The following is a 19,249-nucleotide window of genomic DNA, read 5'->3' on the forward strand; positions in this document are numbered from 1 at the left end:
TCACAGGAGCCACACGTGCTCCAGCCACTGCAGGGACGCCACTAGAACTTTCCCTTCCTGCGAGCTCCGCTGGACAGCCTCGGAGTCGGCGCCTCGAGCCACATCACTGCCGCCCCCGCAGCTCCGCTGTCCCCAGCCGGAGGCAGAGGCCGTGGAGTGCGGCCGACGCGCCAAAAGTAACTGGCCTGGAAGGTCTAGAGGACAGTCTTGTGGGTTGGGTGAAAAAGAGACACTTACTTTCCAGGAAAAGGATGAGAGAAATAGGTAAAAGATTACGAAGCACGTACAGGTGTCTGCGTGGCAACGTCTGGGGAGCCCTTCCCTAGGCCAGGCCGCTCTGAGGGGCTGCTGCAGCCACGGCCCTTGCCTCTCATTCTGTGATGAACGGACAGGAACATGGGAGCAGCAAGCCTTCCCCCTGAGGGTTCGGTGACAGCCTCTTGCTCTCTCCGGAGAAAGGACTCCCGGCCCTGTCCTGAGCTATAAGGTCACCTTTGAGGCTCAGGGTGGGCCAGCCGTCCTGAGCACAGGCGTGGAGATTTTGAGGAAAATCTCCCAGGTTGTCTGAGGCAAACCTTCCCTCATCTTTTCCCTCATCGGGTTCCAAGGTTAAAATGTGCATGTTGTTGTCATGACATCCAAAGTGCATTCCTGTTCATCACGAGCCCTGCCTCCAAGTGGGAGGAAAAGTACTGTTCCCTCCTTGTTCTTTTTTTTTTTTCCCCCCCACCCCCGGTAAGGGCTTCACCCTGAGCATGGGGTCAGGATAGGGCCATCCTGACGTAATCCTCAAGTAGCTGCAGCCCCATTCTCTTCACTGGGTTCGCCTTTCTCTCTCCTTTAAGCACACAGACGCCTGCTGTCCTGGTGAGGGCCGCGGGGCCCAGGCGCAGGGCAGAGGTCACTGGCTGGGTTTCCAGAGAAGCAGGCGTCTCATCGCCGACCCTCCGCTGGATCTGTGGGGACCCAGCTACGCGAAATCGAAAAGGGATGTTGTCTTCCCTCCAGTGCTTTGTTCAGAGTTTTGTTTACTGTTCCGCTACATCTGTTCCTTTAGTTTTCCCTCTCCTGACCTTTTTCTTTCCCTGTCATTCAAAAAAATTGACTCCAAAAATATCTCTGTGGCATGGTCATATTTAGCCGCTACATGGAACTTGTCACAGTTTGGTAAACACATGACCATCAGTTTCCAAAAGGGGGGAAGAACTCCTTGGCGTCCTGTGTCCTGTGAAGCTCTTTATTGGTGAGAGGAGGGCAGGTGGGGGCGCGGAGATGGCCCTGGGCCCCAGCGCAGGCTCCCGTGGCCGGCACGCGGTCCGACACGGTCGTGAAACATTGATGACAAGGAAAATGAGGACAGTGGCCTTTGCCTCATGCATTATTTTTCCTTCCTAGCTGTGGAAGACAGAAAATTGTTCATAGGAATGGTTTCGAAGAAATGTAACGAGAATGATATCAGGGTGATGTTCTCTCCGTTCGGCCAGATAGAAGAGTGCCGGATCCTCCGGGGGCCTGACGGGCTGAGTCGAGGTGAGTGTGCTGTCGCGCAGGTCTCCTTCCTTAGGCGCTAATTGGAGCTCCGTGTCACGGTCAGGGCAGATGCAGCTTCCACACGCAGCCAGGGTTACCCCGTGGTACATCCCGCGTGGTACAGTTATCCAAGCTGAACTTTTCACCGTAGCTCAGATGATCACATTTTATTTCTCAAGTCGGAAGGTCCTGGTGCCAACATATTAGCTCAGGTTATCACTGTCAGATGGGAAGCCGGGCAGCCTGCCCTGTTGTTACACATGCCTTTTCAATCGCAAATTGAAGTAGGTCCTGGGGGGTGGGGGTGTAAATGTGGGAGAGGAGCAGGAATACTTATTGTTCTCATCTTAGTTGCTGGCTTTCTGGTTGTGCCTAAAAGAAATGTGGAGGGTGTGGGCCTCTTGACTGTGATGTAAACCAAGGAAAACGGCCCACACTGCCATGGAGAGCAGGGCAGATAGGCGCTCAGAGGAGCTGGGCCCTTCCGGGGGCATCAGGGTTTTACGTCAAGACTCCTGGAGTCCTGGACGCAGGGAGCCCATTTAGTGACAGGGAAGTGACTCCGTCCAGAAGACTGTCACTGTGGTGGAAGCAAGGCTGCGGCTCGAGCACCGGGAAGTCGGTATTTTTGCAGGCAGTTACACAAAGTAGCTGGAAATAACTATTCTCTTTCCATGTTTGCCGTCTCCTGTGACAAGGCCACCCCCTGCCTTTTTAAACCACTCATAAGGGCTGCCGCTGAATGTTAACATTCTTCTGGTAGCAGTTTCCCGAACAGTCCAGCGAGGCCCCACTGAAAGCAAGTACATAGAATACGTTTCTTCTAAGAAATCTGTACTTCTGCAACACTGAAAGGATTTCATTCCATTAATGCAGTTATCAGCGCAAGTTCCGTGGGGCTAATGAGAACCGTCTTTTCCTTCCCAGTCTCTGGTTCTGGGGCAGCACTGCCATCCCAAACCGCACGCGGAAGAAAAGGCTGGGCGCCAAGTATCACAGCTCTGACTTTCACCCGTCTCCCTCGTTGACTTAAAGTCAGCACCACGTGCGGGAGCACATTTGTTCTTTTGACTTTTAGACATAGCGCGTCAGGATGTCAGCTGTCAGAATGGCAGGCACAGAGAACAAACGTGTTCCACCCACATCCACCTCCACGTCCCCAAACGGAGGGGCTCTGGAGCAAAACCAGGAGGCGGCGGATCAGCCTCAAGCTTGCCATCCCTGCATTCTGCAGGTGGTTAAAAAAAATAGAGAAAGACAGTGGGGAGGAGGCACGGAGATCACAAGCACGCTCCAGCAATTCTGAAACTGTCGTTATGAAACCCTCGCTGATGAGATGTGGTTCTCTAAAAACTGACCAAGACAGTGGTATTAAGGGCTATCCTAAACGGCAGGCCCAGCGCCTCCATCTCATCTGTCGTCGCTCTCCACCTATGGCATACCCAGCAGCACCCAAAGCAGTGCGTCATGCTGGTGACCCGCACAACCTCTGGCTCCTGTACAGCCTCCCATCAGAAGGCCACTAGGATTTCCTTCCTAGCCCTCTGTGCCGCCCTGGCAGATTCACACCATGAGAGCTTCTGATCATATGTGGTCACTGGTTCTCCTGCAGTTAGGCCACACATGTGCCCACTCAGGCAGACAAGCCAGGAGAGAGAATTCCAAGGGAAAAGGCAGGGTGGCAGACAAAGGGTAGAATGTGTAGGAAACACACAATAACATTTTTCCAGTCCCTTTCTGCTGCCACGTTCATCACTGGAACCACCATTCTCTCCTGTTGCTATTCTCAGCCGCTCTTCTGTGTTTTCACGGTATTTGTTCATGCACCAGGGCCTCTGGCACTGAGAGCAGAAAGGCAGCCCCTTCAGTTACTCACAGTGGGATTCACAGAGGCCTGAGGTCGCTGACCCCCAGGGCCCACCTCAGAACTTCTCCTGACGTGAAATGTCACTGCAGTCATGTCATCTTCCCACCTCTCTGCCTCAGTTTCCCCATTTGTAAATGGCAGAAGTCACAATACCTGCCCTGCGTATCTTATAATGCATCATGGGTGAGCACTGTGGGAGATTTTTAGTACAAGCATGCCATCCGCCTGGTTTAGTAGAGACCTTGACCATGAGTTAGGAGGGCATGACTCCCACTCTCCCTCTGTAGGGCTGGGCCTGTTGGTCCAATGACAGCCCCCGCCCCCCACCCCCACCCCCCGCTCGCTTTGCATATGTCCAGTGGGGACAGTCAGGAATGGCTTTGGTGCCTGCAGTGTCTAGAGCAGTGATGGCGAACCTATGACACGCATGTCAGCGGTGACACCCGAACTCATTTTTGGGTTGATTTTTCTTTGTTAAATGGCATTTAAATATATAAAATAAGTATCAAAAATATGTCTTTGTTTTACTGTGGTTGCAAATATCAAAAAATTTCTACATGCGACCCGGCACCAGAGTTAAGTTAGGGTTTTTCAAAATGCTGACACGCCGAGCTCAGAAGGTTCGCCATCACTGGTCTAGAGCTCCCTGAGCAGCCGTGAGTTATTTCTGCCGATGAGACTGTAAAGCTGCCCGAACTTACATAGGAAAGAGCTGTGCACAGGACCTGACGAGAGTTGGCCAGTTTGATCGGCCATTTGCTTCCTTAAACCGGCACTAGACCCAGCAGCGGCCTGCTTCTGAAACAAGTCGGGGAAGACCTCATCACCGGTTTATGCGAATGCTGGCTCCATGTGAACAGCAGAGTCCTCCTTCCCGCCCCCACTCCTCTTTTTCTGAACAGAAAAGTAATTTCTGATGAACTGATGAGCATTCCCTATGGCAAAGAAGAAAATACTCATTTATAACCATTTGTTCTGAAATATAAAGGCAGACAGTGGTAGATTTTTCAATTAGCAGGACCCAGGGACTCCTGGGTACAGGGGACCACTCCTGAATCAGTGTATTTGTTAAAGGAACAATTCTCTCCCAGGCTACTATTCTGCTTTCATTAAATAATTGCAGTTTTCAATCAAATATTAATGTGTCTCCCATTAGTGGCACCGCAGATAAAGGGCGCTCAGCACTTCTGGTCTCAGAGCCTGTTGCCGGCTCAGCTGTTTCAAAAATAAATAAATATTAAGTGAAACGAAAGCTTGGCTGCTCTGAAAACTGCCTGCTAACTAAGCCAGGGTATAAACTAGTCAATTAAAAAAGTGTTTATTGGGTGGTTCATTTTTCTTTTTTTGCTTTTCAGCTACAAGAATGATGATGCTCCCCCTCACGTGTCTCATGTCATTTCTTCTCTGTCACATCAGTGGTTTAAATTCCACTCAGGTTTCTCCAGGCTTGTTGACTCGGCCTGCCCCCCTCTCCCCCCGCCCCACTGAACCAGGCTAGTGGGCTGCCAGGACGCACAGCTTGGTGCCCATCAAGCCCCACTATACTCTCAGTTAGCACCACTGTCTATAAGGGGGGAAAAAAAAAAAAAAAAGCCTGTTCTGCCTATTGGCAAGAAAGACTATTTTAAAAGTCCCATCATTACTCACCAGCACCCAAGTCAGTCATGTTTCAGGACAGACATCCCCAGCCCCAGGAAACTGCCGTGACTGTGCACAGACAACACCTGGCCCCTGCTGCTGATGCTCCCCCTCAGGTGGCTCCTGTCATTTCTTCTCTGCCCCATCAGTGCTGAGCGTGCTGAGGACGCTCAGCAAATAGCAGGGCTCAAGCAGTGCAGTGCGCCCACATCTAAGCATGCGTTTCCCCTTTGGGAGCGGTAACCCATTCTGCCATCTTTCCTAATTTGGCAAGTTTGGTTTGAGCTGCTGTCAAGCACCTTCATGGTCTTACCTCCTTCTGCGATGGCAGATGGACCTCCCAGGCTGCTGCAGGAGCCTTCACTGAGAGAGCAAACAGCATGCAGGGAGCCCGCACCTGGCAGGTCAACTGAGACCGGAGCTCTCAGAATCAAGGCCTGAGGCGTCCGCACCAGTACACTTACGTGACAGTGTGACCTTAGCGTGTCGATTTCCTAAAATACACATGTTTGTTCTCACCCCCGTAACCTCACAGTCAGAATAGACTATTTGGGTACAACCTACAGGGTTTTCTGCAACTGAACATTTGTAACTCAAAGACAATGAAGGAATTTATTTCATGTTTTTCCACCAAAAAAACTAGAGTCAAATCTCCACTGCCATTTAAGGTAACTTTCTGCTTGTTTAAGAATATTCCAGCTGTGTTTAAGGCGTTCCAACATTCTCCTGCCAAAACCCCTGACAAATGAATTGGCAATATTATCAGGGATGTTGGCGAGCACAGACTGGACTCAACCATTAAATCCTCATTTGTTTTTGGTATATCTGATCAGGACGTTAGGATAGGGCTTTTGGCTCTTAAGATATGTACACAGAGAGGGACTCGGGTTTGATCACACCATTTTAGTCTTGCCCACATAGTACCTAAACCAGGGTTCCTCAAACTTTTTAAACAGGGGGCCAGTTCACTGTCCCTCAGACCATTGGAGGGCCGGACTATAGTTTAAAAAAAAAAAACTATGAACAAATTCCTATGCACACTGCACATATCTTATTTTGAAGTAAAAAAACAAAACGGGAACAAATACAATATTTGTATTTGCGTGTGGCCCGTGGGCCGTAGTTTGAGGACCCCTGACCTAAACATTCAGAAGTGTAGGGACTTTGATCTGATGCCCCTGGACTATTAACTATATCATATCATCTTGCTCTGTATACAATCTTCCAATCCCATCTCAGAGATGAGATTTTGCCAATTAAGTCCTTGTCTGCAGCCACCCTCAGGTGCTGTAAATGACTGATCCCTTCATGCCAATTTTAAATAAGTGGACCCAACATCAGGAATGATTCATTGGAGTATTAATTTTTGTGCTCCAATGTTATTTTACTGATAACATGTGTTTAGTGACCCCTGCCACTGCTAAAAAAGATAGAGCGAGGAAAATTGGCTGCATGACGATCTTTTGTCAGCGGGATGGGAATTTATTATAAACAAGTTTCCCATAGGTTGAAATCTTCATGCTGCACACGTTATTTTAAATTATGCTTTTTTTTCTGTTGAAATGTAGGCAGGCTGCTGCATCTCTTTCAAAGCCCAGGCATTGTAGGTGCTTTTAAAAAGTGCCTGTAATTTTTTTTTTTGTATGTACAGAGCAAGAATTCATCTAGTTCTCCAAAAATTCTCTTGCAGCCTAGAGAAGAGGTAGAACACCTGAGTTCAAATATCCTTTCAGTTGAAATGACAAGTGTAATAGATGTGTTCCAAAATCTCCTCTGTGACAGGTCACGTGCTTTCCTTATCCTGTCTGTAGGAGGAAATTACTTTGAGAAACCTTCCCAGTCAATCATTTATCTGTTTTAGCAAGAACGCAACCTCACTGAAATAAGAGAAATTCAACTTCTTGCATTTCCACTAGCAATCTCTGACTTTCTGAAAATGGAGACAATAAATAGTTACAAGATTGGCCGCATTCACAGACACAAATTTTTCTTTTGCTGTTATGTATTTAGAGGCTTTAAGACAGTGACATACAGGCTGTCTTATCTAACCCCACCCTCCCCCCAAAAAATATGTAGCTTCATTGTTTGGGTCCCTGTATCTTTTCTTTCCAATCTACTTTCTCTTTCATTTCTCAATGGCCTGAGAAGTGACTGCTAAGACAGCACATCCAACAGTCTAGAGAAGTTAAGGAGTAAACCTTTAAGACCAGAGCCATTGTCCTGGCCGGATCTCGTGACACACACACCCCCCCACCACCACCACCATCACCACCACCAACCCCCTTGCACCCAGAAGCCATTTGTAGTAGAAGATAATTTAGTAGGGGGAAATTATGACCTAAGTTACTTCTGTCCAGTGGAAAGGCATCTAGGTAACTTGTAGAAGGAGCCAGCAGCCAATCTTGATGGTAGGAGCTGAGGTTAGTGAAAAGCCATCAAGTTGAGGCCTTAATCCTAAATAGCCACCGCAAAGTTTTCCGCGGTGGTGAAAAGGAAATTGAAATCTAACCAGAGCACTACCATGACCTACTGCTTTAGAGAAATTACAAAGGTCAAAAAGCTACCAATCCATGAAACATTTGGTTCTGAAGTTGCTTAACATCCTCCAGAGTCGCGTAGAGAGTGAAATATTTCAACATAGGCTCTCGCTTTATAAACGACACAGTGATTTTCTCTCCTGAGTAATGGGACACAGCGCACAGGACAAAACTTGACAGAGCCCCTACGGAGACAACTTGTCTCTTACTGCACCGCTGCCAGTAGAATAAGAAGGTTAAAGAAGTCATCAGATTTGTCAGATCATTTTTTTTCAGATGGGATGAGGATCATATAATTGGAAGCACCAGCCGAGCTTTAATTGCACGTTTCACAGGAAAGGGCAATGGGTTGAGCTTATAGAGGTATAATTTTATTGTTCTGTCGCTAATGCTTTTCTTTTTAGACCTGTTGATTACCGTATCTCTCTCACTAAGTTATTTACAAAAGTTCTGGTTGTTCTGAAATTGTAGTAAATGCATAAACTGTTCCTTATTGATTTTTGTTGACATTTTATATGGGGTTTTTTTATGCATTCTTAACCTCCGTTTGGAAACTGTCAGTTTAGCACATGTCCCTGGATAATAAGAGCAAATGAAGTGAATGACACAGTTCTTCTTGACTGTTCAAAGCAGTTAGTCCAGGATTCTCATGGCTTCAGATATGCCTCCATTAGATTATTTGCTTTTGCCTCCATCGTACTCTCAAGATAAAAAAATGGGAAAAGAAAAATCTGTTCGTGTTATTTCCTCCATTAATAATGACAATGTTTTTGAAGAGACATGGCTTGGAAATGGATGGTAAATTTGGGACTCTGTTATTTTAGAGCCGAGTATCAATATGGAAGCCAGTACAGGTGCTGTCACCTGCCTCACACACTATTCCGCTCGTCATCTAGGTTCCTTAGAGAGGTTGCCAGATGGCCTTCATTGATGACAGAACCTGCAGCCAGGATAGGCACAGGCAGCATGTGGATATAGAGAACGATATGGAGCAGCTCAGCATTCATAGTGAGCTACCCTCAGGCTTCAGAAGGCCTGCTGAACTGGGAGGGGGATGTGAGATGAATCTCCCATGCACTGAGAATGTTATGTGTTAAAAATTACTGCATAATGCAAAAAAAAATGCATTGACTTATTTTATGACTGGATGTTGTTGTGCTTTGGGATTAATGGGCAGGCATTGCTGTTTGATTAAAAGGTGCTAGTACAGTATTGACTTGATAATCTCACCAGGTACACATGCAGAACAAAAGAAGGAATATGGTTTATGGCTCACAAATGGGTTTACATAAACCAAACAATCCACTGGCTGTTTAGACGTAGGACATTCTTTTTGCCTGGCTGGCAACAGGGCAGCCATCCGCCTTGTCAATGCCTGAATTCCGCCTTCTTGGATTCATTCTGAGATGACAACGGGCTTTAGCCTCTCAGTGTTTAGATCTGCTTCATTTGGAAATCTTTTAAGTAGTAATAATAATAAAGTTTTGAGGAAATTGAGTGGAACACTAAATTATTCTCTGATACCTAAGTTCAAACTGTGCAATGCTAAACAAGCTTAAAATCAATGCACTTTTATAGTCATTAGAGATCATAAGTGAGCCAAGTCTGCGTTGCTTTAGCTCAGATCTTAGTGTGTTGTGGTTTTATTATAAAATCAGCCTGAATCTGCATTAATTTCACAGTCTTTTTCTCTTAAAAGCCCAAGGGTGCAAGATGAATAAAATGTGAATTTCAAAAAGCAGTGTTTTTATTAGTGCAAAGGGCAATGAGCCGTGTAGTTGGAGTGGTGGCCTGCATGCTAGCCAACACTGTGACAAGGAGCAGAGACAGGCACTATAGATTCTAGTTATTTTTCAGAATGAGAAAAACATAGCCATAGCAAGTTCGATGGGCCTCACAGGAGACATCCAGAGAAATGTACATTGCCTTGTGAGTGTTAGATTGTAGGTCAGGTTGCTGATACATGTCAGAAAGTCACAACTTCCTAAAGTCATGAAGATTCTATACCAGTAAAAAATCCAATGCGAATTTAAAAGGTTTGCTTTATATGCACTGTTGAACCTTAGAGTGATAGAGCATTTGTTTTTGTTCGTAATTAATAAGTACTGGTTTGTGCAGGATTTGGTATATTGGTCTGCATTTGAATAGCATTAATGTATATTTCTACACTTACACTTTTTAACTACCCTGAAGTGATTACATATATTTATTTGCTGACGTTTTTGAGTCCTTGGAATTTTATGCTCATTTGCCCTTGGAGTGAGGGTTTTATTATTTGCTGCTTAAAAATCGATGCTAAATTTTGAAATCCAGAGCCCTAATGTGTGGGTGCCTAAGTAAAGATAATCAACCAGCCAGAAAATGTAAAAGAGCAACTTTTTATTTTAGAAAATGTTAACTAGATCTTGCTAATTTCAAACCTGCGGTTACAAAGAGTACCTGACTTCCTTCTCCTCATCTCCATTTTTAAAAAGTAAACTAATCAATCAACAGATCTTTCTACTCTGGCCAGATTAGCAAGTCAGCACTGTGTGTAAAAAAGCAAAGTACGATAAAACCAAAGAGGGAAGTTGTTTATTTTTATGTACTACTGAGAACAGTGTCGTCCTGTGGCAGTTCTCGTAGACCGTGTTGGTTTAACAAGCGTCCAACCCTTTTGTCTTGTTGTTTTTTGTCTTTCCTGCTCCCTGTCCCCTTGTTTCCCACAGGCTGTGCGTTTGTCACATTTTCTACAAGGGCAATGGCACAGAATGCAATCAAAGCCATGCATCAGTCTCAGACCATGGAGGTACTGTATCATCTGCCCTTTCTTTGTTTTCTTTGTGCAAATGATGGGGAATGGTAACGCAATTCTCTCCTGTGTGGATTGTTCCCATGACAATCACAGATTTAAACTTTCACCACCTCTCTTTCCATGCATTCATACTCTTTCTCTCTCCCTCGCTTTCTTTCTCTCTCTGACTTTCCCCCTAATGACTTGAAATGGACTTAGGAAAGCCTTCCACCTGCTCCCATTATTTTTTGAGCCTCTTATTGCAGTGGCCCAGGGCCTGCCATGTGCAGTCACGGTGCAATTGAAGCCAAGTAGTATTCCGCACCTGAAGGGTCCCATCCGCTCCTCAGCCCAGGGTTGGTATGGATTAAGCATGTGAACAACCCCCACTCCAAATTGCAACTTGCCCTGTGCTAACTCACGGGGTTCTTTTTGGTTTTTGGTTTTTTTTTTTAATGTGGGATCAAGTTATCTTTAGTTACACGGAATTGTGTTTTTGCATCAAGAATGTTGGAGAAAGTTACTACTTCTCCCACTTCATTTAACCAGTGAAAACACTCATGGATGAGAGTCCCCTAAAAAATTAGATTTCTCCCCTTACTGAAAAATGAACAATAATCCAGAAGCATAAAGGCTCAAATTTGGTCTCCTAACGAGAGATATGGCTTTAGAGGAAAATAAAGATGCGTGGGTGCTCACCCGCCAATGCAGATAGATGGCTCTATACTTTTAGTCTGTGATTTGGGTCATGGCCTTTCAGGATTTTGCACAAAAGCATTCCAAGAGTGATATGCTGTTACTTATTCTGTGCTGTCTGATAGAATCATTTGGGAGTGCATGTGCTGCTGTATTCTGTACACTGTATCTCTGTGTATGGGTGATCTTTTCCACAGGTGGCCTTGTGGCGTTATCTGAAGTTACGTTTGTTTTTTTTTAATCTTTGGGGAAAAAATATTTTCCGCTTTACTTAATTAGCAAAAATTTCTTAATTGATCGTTTGAGCTTCTTTTTTGGCCTCCATTTTTGGGGGGGTTTATTTTTTGTTTGTTTGTTTGTTTTGTTTTTTTTGCAATGCTGCATCTCCCAAAGCATGCTGGGAGCTAAGTGCTCATTATGCGTCATGTTTTGTGGCAACTTTTTTACAGTGAGCCAAAGGGTGGGTGGGAAGGGGGTGGGGGGGAGGAGTGTGCATGGCATTGTCATTAAGTGTTTACTGTACTTTTCTAAGTTTTGATATCAGCATTGCAAAGCCTATTGTCTTTTTCGAACTTCATTTTGACTTTGATATTCCTAACATATCTTATATAATCACTGTGTTTTCCTTTCAGTGCAATGCATTTTTAAGACACTCCCACCCCCTACCTGAAGGCACGCTCAGGTGAAAATCGGCCATGATAGGAGATAATTAGCAGGGTTTGAAATATCTAGGAGCCAGTTTCCTATGTGACAGTTTTTGTACCCCCGGTCCCCCTAACTTCTGCTGCTCCATCATTGTGGATCAGTCTGATTTCCAGCTTCATGTCAGTGTAGAGATTAAAATGAAAGTACTATTAGGAAAATGAAAGTACTATTAGGAAAAAGAAAGTCTTTACCTGTATTTATTACCTTCCATGTACGTGCTTCATTCTTAATTATTTTTATTTTCTGTAGTTTAGTGATTTGTACCTAAATTGGTCTCATCTTAGATAGTTTTTTAGTCTAAATTCTTTCCTCTCTGTTGGAAACATTGCCGCCCCAGCTGCTTCCCTCAGCGCCCCCTGATAAAGCCCCAGAGGGGCTGGCAGGGGCCCAGGTTCCCCCCATGTCACAGCAGAGGGAGAGCACAAGGAGAGAAAGCAGAACTGGGTATGAGCCCGACCCTAGGAACAATGGGCTCTCAAAATGAAAAGATTCTGCGATAGAGAATGGGGTGTGCTGGTTCTTAAGGAGCCCTTGGTCCTTTGTTATGGATATCTATTATAAAAAATAAAATTTGGTGCACTTGTTTGAAACCTGGACATCCATGCCTAAAGAGCAGGGCCCTCAGACACTTAAATGTCTCACTTAATTAAAAAATATTGGCATTTAAATGGAAAATTAGACATTACTCAGTTACGTTATAGTCATACAGCTGAAGTTTATTTTCTTCATTTAACAGATTACATTATTTTCAGGACTCTGGCTCACATCTTTAACCAAGATGTGTCATCTAAGAGATTCGGATTCAAAACGATGTGAATGTCAAAGTTTAAAAGAACACGTTTTTAAAAATAATTGATTTTTAATATTGTACCTTCTATTTTTCTACTTTCCTCCAATCTCTCCCTATCCCATTTTTCCGTGTCATGGTTTAAACAAGTAATTTTTTGCTATAGTCATTGGCCTGATTTTCTACTTTTATATCATCTTATGGTATTTAAGGAAGAAAAAAAATCAACAGTGAATGTACTTCTAGGAGGAGATGCTATAATTTGTTATGGAACAAATTTGATAGAGCAATAACAACCCTTTTCCATGCAAAACCCTTTCTCTATATAATTTTCACCTTCAGAGTATTTTGCCCTCTTTAAGGAATGAAGTGCTGAAATATGGAGCTGATGAAGAAAAATGAAGCATAGTTTTTTAAAAAAAATGGTGGAAATACTACTTTTATGCAGTTTACTGACATTTAACATTCTGTCCTGTGACTATGGCTACCAGAGCTAAAGACTGATACGCTGGAAATTCAACAATCACCTCATTTTTCTCCCATTTTTTTGGTAATACAGACATGATCGCCTCACATGGTCATAGCTACCTCCCCAGTAACTACCCAAGGTGATAAGAAAAAAATGTAAGGGAGTTTTCTAGGAGAAAGAAAGTGACCCGGTCCAAGGGAAGAGAAAGGAAACGCTCACTTAAAGTAGGAAAATAAAATTCTGAGAGGAGCGAGAGAGGTCTGTTATCATGCTGAGTTTCAATAAAGAGTTTTTGTTTTTTTAATCACTTGGGTAGAATTCTTTTTACCTCAGCAAAATTTAACAACTGTAATTGTGATGAAATGTGTAGACAAGCTGTACTAAGAAGGACAGGAGAGTGGGGAGGGAGGAGAAACGTCTCTGCAGATGTTTACCAAATGCAGATGTTTAACAGGGCTTCTAAACGGAGGTCTTCTTCATGCCTCAAGGAGTTAGGCCCTTATTTCCCCTATGCTTTTATCTGCATCAAACATGAACTCGTCCTATTTTATAACCCTTGGCCATTTCTTACTACCCCTACTCCTTGCCTTTTAAAGGAAATGAAAATTGAGAGAAGCACCTAGAAGGGTGAGATTTGTTAGAAAAAGAAGCCAAGTGGACTCCTTCTGCTGCCTTTTATTCTGTATCCCCTTTGACTGGACGATACTGCTAAGGTTGTGGTTCACAGTAGCTCAGGGGACTGTGGCTAGTGTAGACGTGACACAGGAAGGGAGATCTTTCTGAAAACATGGGAACAGTTATGTTGGTCAATGCCCATGTGTTCTGACTATCTCCTCCCTTCATCTGTGTTTCTAATACAAATCCCCTTCTCCCAGTTATATTGCTGGATCAGTATTATCCCCACAGTTCCACAGTTAAAAAATCCATAAACTGAAAATCAGAAAAATTCCAGTTTCCTTGTCCCCTGCTCACATGTGGAAAGAGGTAGACACAAGAAACAGGTCTATCTTTCAGACAAGTGAACCGTGCAGTTTAGTTAAAGAACATAGATAAGGTCTGTTGTCTCTGAGGAGGTTCTGGGAAGGCTGAAGGAAGACACACAAAGAAGGAAGGAGAGGCAGTTTCATAACCTGAGCAAGAAAGCAAATGGCTCCACCGACCACCAGATCCCCAAGGGAACCAATGACCGTATCTGGAATTTCCTGTTGATGGTACTATTCCAGAGAAGAAGGAATATCAAACCATTTTAAAACCATTCCATGTGCTCCAAGGTAGTTCAGGAAGATAGATCCAGGGCTGAGTCTGATGAGAGGATTGGACCAGGCTGTAACTCCCTCTTCACTTTCCGCTGTGTCTGACCACAGGGCTGCTCTTCACCTATCGTGGTGAAGTTCGCTGACACTCAGAAGGACAAAGAGCAAAGACGCCTCCAACAGCAGCTGGCGCAGCAGATGCAACAGCTCAACACTGCCACCTGGGGGAACCTGACGGGTCTGGGCGGACTCACCCCACAGTACCTGGCGGTAAGTGCCGGAGGCCAGTCAGTGCGTGGTCCCCAGGAGAGAGGGAAACATGTCCACTGTTCCTCCTACAACCTACTTGTCCCCTGAGTATGCTAAAGGATTCATTTGGGGGACACTTAGAATCTCAGGGAATTATTGAACTCAGCATTGATGCAGGATATTTTAAGCACATGAGTAATTTAATTCTTGACTGATAGAGACTGAGCAAAGTCCCACAGGCTAAATTTCTAATCCCTGTTTCAGAGACATCATACAATTCCCTTGATAGACTGTTGTTAAGGAAACTGAGGCAGCTGTGGACGGAGCGCTCACTGCCTCAGGTTCATCGGTTCCATGTCAGGGCCCCAACTGGAATCCCCGTGGAACTTTCCTTCAGAGATCCTGGGTCTCCCAGGACACCCTATTGACTAGACCAAATATTTCTTAACTTTATCTATTAGATACCAAAAAATTAGATCCTATTTCAGGCCAAATAGACCCAGTTCTTTCAGTCATCGCTCACATTTCATTGTTTCTAAGCTTTCACTTGCTCGGTTTTCCCATTTCACCCTGTCAATGTCTTTGTTAAATACCATCACCTTAAGTTAAGACAGTTCCCCTGGTGAGACCTTAAATAGCACAGGGCAGTGGCCATTAGCATGGACTCTGAAATCTCTTAATGTAGCTCGAGAGTGGCATTTGTAGTAACATGGAAGGCAGCTAATACACCTCTAGTTTTTATTTATCTTTGCTTGAACTGCTGTCAAACCATGTTACCCTACTCCGTTTTTCTGTTTTGGATCCTAAATGCTGGTCTCATTTATTAATAGAATTTCATGTTGTGAGATTGGGCCTTTTTCTCAGCCTCTGTCAGTATGTGTGTGTGTGTGTTCGTCTGTGCCCTAACTCTGTCACTGGACCTAACTGTCCCTCTCAGGATTGTCATCCACTAGACTGACTTGGTCGCAGAACTTGTGCTGTTCTGCCAGACAGTCCTCCCTGGGCCCTGACAGGTCAGACCACTTGTCTGTAGAGGAGAGAAAAGAGAGACTCAAACGGGTGACATCACTTGCCCCAGGAATGTGCTGCTGCTGGCCCCAGGGGTGCGCCCCTCCGTGTTTCCCCTCCGTGTGTCCCCTCCATGTGTCCCCTCCGTGTGTCCCTTCCGTGTTTCCCCTCCGTGTGTCCCCTCCGTGTTTCCCCTCCATGTGTCCCCTCCGTGTGCCCCCTTCGTGTGCCCCCTCCGTGTGTCCCCTCCGTGTGTCCCCTCCGTGTTTCCCCTCCGTGTGCCCCCTCCGTGTGCCCCTCCGTGTGTCTCCTCCATGTGCCCCCTCCGTGTGCCCCCTCCATGTGTCCCCTCCGTGTGCCCCCTTCGTGTGTCCTCGCCGTGTGTCCCCTCCGAGTTTCCCCTCCGTGTGTCCCCTCCGTGTTTCCCCTCCATGTGCCCCCTCCGTGTGCCCCCTCCGTGTGTCCCCTCCATATGCCCCCTCCGTGTGCCCCCTCCATGTGTCCCCTCCGTGTGCCCCCTTCATGTGTCCTCTCCGTGTGTCCCCTCCGTGTGCCCCCTCCGTGTGTGTCCTCCGTGTGTGCCTTCCGTGTGTCCCCTCCGTGTGCCTTCCGTGTGCCCCCTCCGTGTGTGCCCTCTGTGTGCCCTCCGTGTGTGCCTTCCGTGTGTTCCCTTCCATGTATCCCCTCCGTGTGTTCCCTTCCATGTATCCCCTCCGTGTGTCCCCTCCGTGTGTTCCCTTCCATGTATCCCCTCCGTGTGTTCCCTTCCATGTATCCCCTCCGTGTGTCCCCTCCGTGTGTTCCCTTCCATGTATCCCCTCCCTGTGTCCCCTCCGTGTGTTCCCTTCCATGTATCCCCTCCGTGTGTGCCCTCCGTGTGTTCCCTCCGTGTGTTCTCTCTGTATGTTCTCTCCGTTCGCCACATTGCTTCTCAGAGAACAGACATGCTCCTGTTCCTTTATTCCCCAACCCCTGCCCAGTGCCCACTGGGTCCTGCATATAATAGCTTCTCGGTGCTTGTTTGGTTAATAAATGAGGAACCAGCTTCTCCGGTCTTCATCTGAGTCCTTACGAAAGCCACTGACCGAATTTGCTGTCATTTTCAGGCCATTCCTCCACGAAGGCACCGTAGGAGGTTTTGCCAGGTGTCCTGCTAAAACCTATATAGGATCTGCCATGTCTTCTTCTGGTCCTATCAGTGTAGAAATGTTACGAAAAAAGAAATGAGTCTGACTTAATAACTTGTTTTTCACAAACTTGTGCTTTTCAGATGTTCACAGACCATCTGTTCAGTGGTGTATACAAGAATTTTTATCAGAGATTGAAGTCAAGCTCCCCTTTTCATGGTTTCTAAGCATCCAGCTCCCCACTCCACCGTTTCCAAAAATGAACACACATGTGCCGGTCCCTGGTCCCCAGCACAGCTCCATGCCCCACAGTGTACAGAAGTCGCTGGCTGTTTCTTTGGTCACAAATGCAGTGATTTCTGTACCCTGGAAGAGAATTAGCCTCATTCTCATGTCTAACACACATTTCTGTGCGCTCCTTACTATGCTTTCTCCTACTCGGAATCGGAAGCCCATCTCTGCAAGGGCCCGTGGCCTTTGAGGCTCTCCCTGCCTGTGTGTTGAGGGGCGGATTCTGAGCCCGACTCACCAGAGAATGGTTTTCGTGGAAAGAGCCCTCAGTAGTAGTTTCATGACACTCCAGCTTGAGCCTGCTTACCTCAGTAGGCTCTATTAATTCCTCAAAATATCTTCAAAGTGTATTTAATTTTACTTAACTTTAATTTTTTTAAAAAACCTAATAGGAGGAGTAAGGGGTTGCAATCACAAGAGAATGAAAAACCCAAGTAATCAAACCAAAGTAAGGGACTTTTCTATTAAAATGGATGATCCTTGCCTTCTCCCTCTTCCTCCCTCTCTTTGTGTGTGTCTGTTTCTCTCTCTCTCTTTCTGTGATACCTAGGTAATATACAGGGGTGAGCAAAAGTAGGCTAGATTACCAGCCATCATTGCCTAAAAGATAAATAATAACTAAGATAAGAAATAATAATAAGACAAATAAATACAATAATTGATAAAGTAATGATAATACAAGAATAAACTGTTTCGTGTACTCACAGCTATAAACCTACTTTTGCCCACCCCTGTATTCAGCAAGTGGAGAAGGATGAGAACGTTAGAGACCTTTTTCTGGTAACGGTTAAAGTTAATCCCTGTGATACCATTGTCACTCAATCTTTGGTTTAATTAGCCACTGATACTCCACTCTGCCCAGTGCTTTCAAGTGAACTGATCAATGCCTACTTTTGAGTCATATTTATCACGGAGTTTTGTTCTTATTGAACCGAGGGAATGATGGTCCTCTACGTTTTGTTTCGCAGAGCTCCAAGTAAACTCTGAAAGCTCTCTTTTAGGTAGTGAATCCTTCTCCTCCTCCAAAGCACATAACAGCTTTTCAATAATAAATTCGGTGTGAATCTATGCTTCTTGGTATTCATGTAAATCTGAGTAGTGGAGGCAACTATATGCTTGTCCCTGTATACAAACTATGTCTCTATTGATCAACCTTAACAGAAAAAGAATAGCAATACATTTAGTCAAATACTTAGGATAGCACCTGAGTGTTAGCCTATAATTCAAGTCGATTGGGCCAGTGAAGGAGCATTTTAGGGCATTAGCCACACGCCTGTGCCTTGTGGCAGCCACTGAGTCCACGTGGGGAAAAGGTGATGCTGACATGTTTGTGATGCAAAGTGCAGCCTCACCAGCTTCCAAGTGCTGACAAGCAGCATGTTTCTCGCTGCAGTGAAGACCCTGTTAAAAGGGACCGTCATGGCCATGTAGCCGTGGCTGTGAAGAGAGACGTCATGTCTGTAGTTATCATGATGATTTCTCTGTTGGCCCAAGAATCAGTGGCTCCGTGAGCATCTAATAAAGGATGAAGGGAACAGAGCTGTGAAGGGACGTGGAAGGGACCGAGGCAGGGACCCTGATTGACGGGACTTACAGTAACGACGAGGCTGCCGAGAGATCGCATTAGTCACGCCACGTTGGTTTCAATAGATTGCACACCTGGTTGTTAAAAAGAGTGAATTGATTAATTGTTTTAAGGCAGCAGTGTTATTGAGTTTCCCCGGTGTCTGTGTCTCTTAATAGAGATCAGACAGTGCTATGGATTTACAGCCCCAACTCTGGGAACCTTCAGTCCATTAAGAGACAGCAGCAACCAGCTGTACAAACGTAACAGAAGTGGGATGTGTTAGTGTAGTTTGGAAGCCACTTGGCCCTCACCTCGAGGCTTGTTAACGGTTGCGTCTCCCTCCGTTCGCAGCTCCTGCAGCAGGCCACCTCCTCCAGCAACCTGGGCGCCTTCAGCGGCATTCAGCAGATGGCGGGTGAGTGGTGAACCACGCCTTTCCTGTGACTGTGCTGTTGTCTGAATCCAGGGGGTTCAGAGGGCAAAGGAAAGCAGCGGGGACAAAGAAGAACAAAAGCAATTAGCAGCCCTCTTTGCTCTCTGGTTGGGGTGTTAAAATTAGACTAGCTGTGGGAAAGTTGCCCTCCTGCCTCAGGCATTTCCAGCAGTAGTAACATGGGGGCACAGCGCGTTCCTGCATAGTACACCCGTTGTCTTATTTTTAAAATTGGGATTGGTTACTGGGGAATTTCCAGCAAGATTCTTGTATCCAGGGCAGCCAAAATGATTAACGTCCTTCTAAAATCTTAATAATA

General features: G+C 45.6%; 1 protein-coding gene across 17 annotated transcripts in view; it reads left to right on the forward strand.

The window, feature by feature from the left end:
* The window catches only part of CELF2 (CUGBP Elav-like family member 2), a 557,821-nt gene that overhangs the window by 481,974 nt on the left and 56,598 nt on the right, over positions 1–19,249 (forward strand). For all 17 annotated transcript variants that reach the window (XM_059664044.1, XM_059664060.1, XM_059663936.1 and 14 more), the window contains 4 exons: positions 1,396–1,530; positions 10,281–10,360; positions 14,367–14,525; positions 18,849–18,912. In XM_059664044.1, the coding sequence (XP_059520027.1) occupies positions 1,396–1,530; positions 10,281–10,360; positions 14,367–14,525; positions 18,849–18,912 (438 nt within the window). The remainder of the gene's footprint in view (positions 1–1,395; positions 1,531–10,280; positions 10,361–14,366; positions 14,526–18,848; positions 18,913–19,249) is intronic.

Source organism: Myotis daubentonii, chromosome 1, assembly GCF_963259705.1.
Source record: "Myotis daubentonii chromosome 1, mMyoDau2.1, whole genome shotgun sequence".
Classification (NCBI taxonomy): domain Eukaryota; kingdom Metazoa; phylum Chordata; class Mammalia; order Chiroptera; family Vespertilionidae; genus Myotis; species Myotis daubentonii.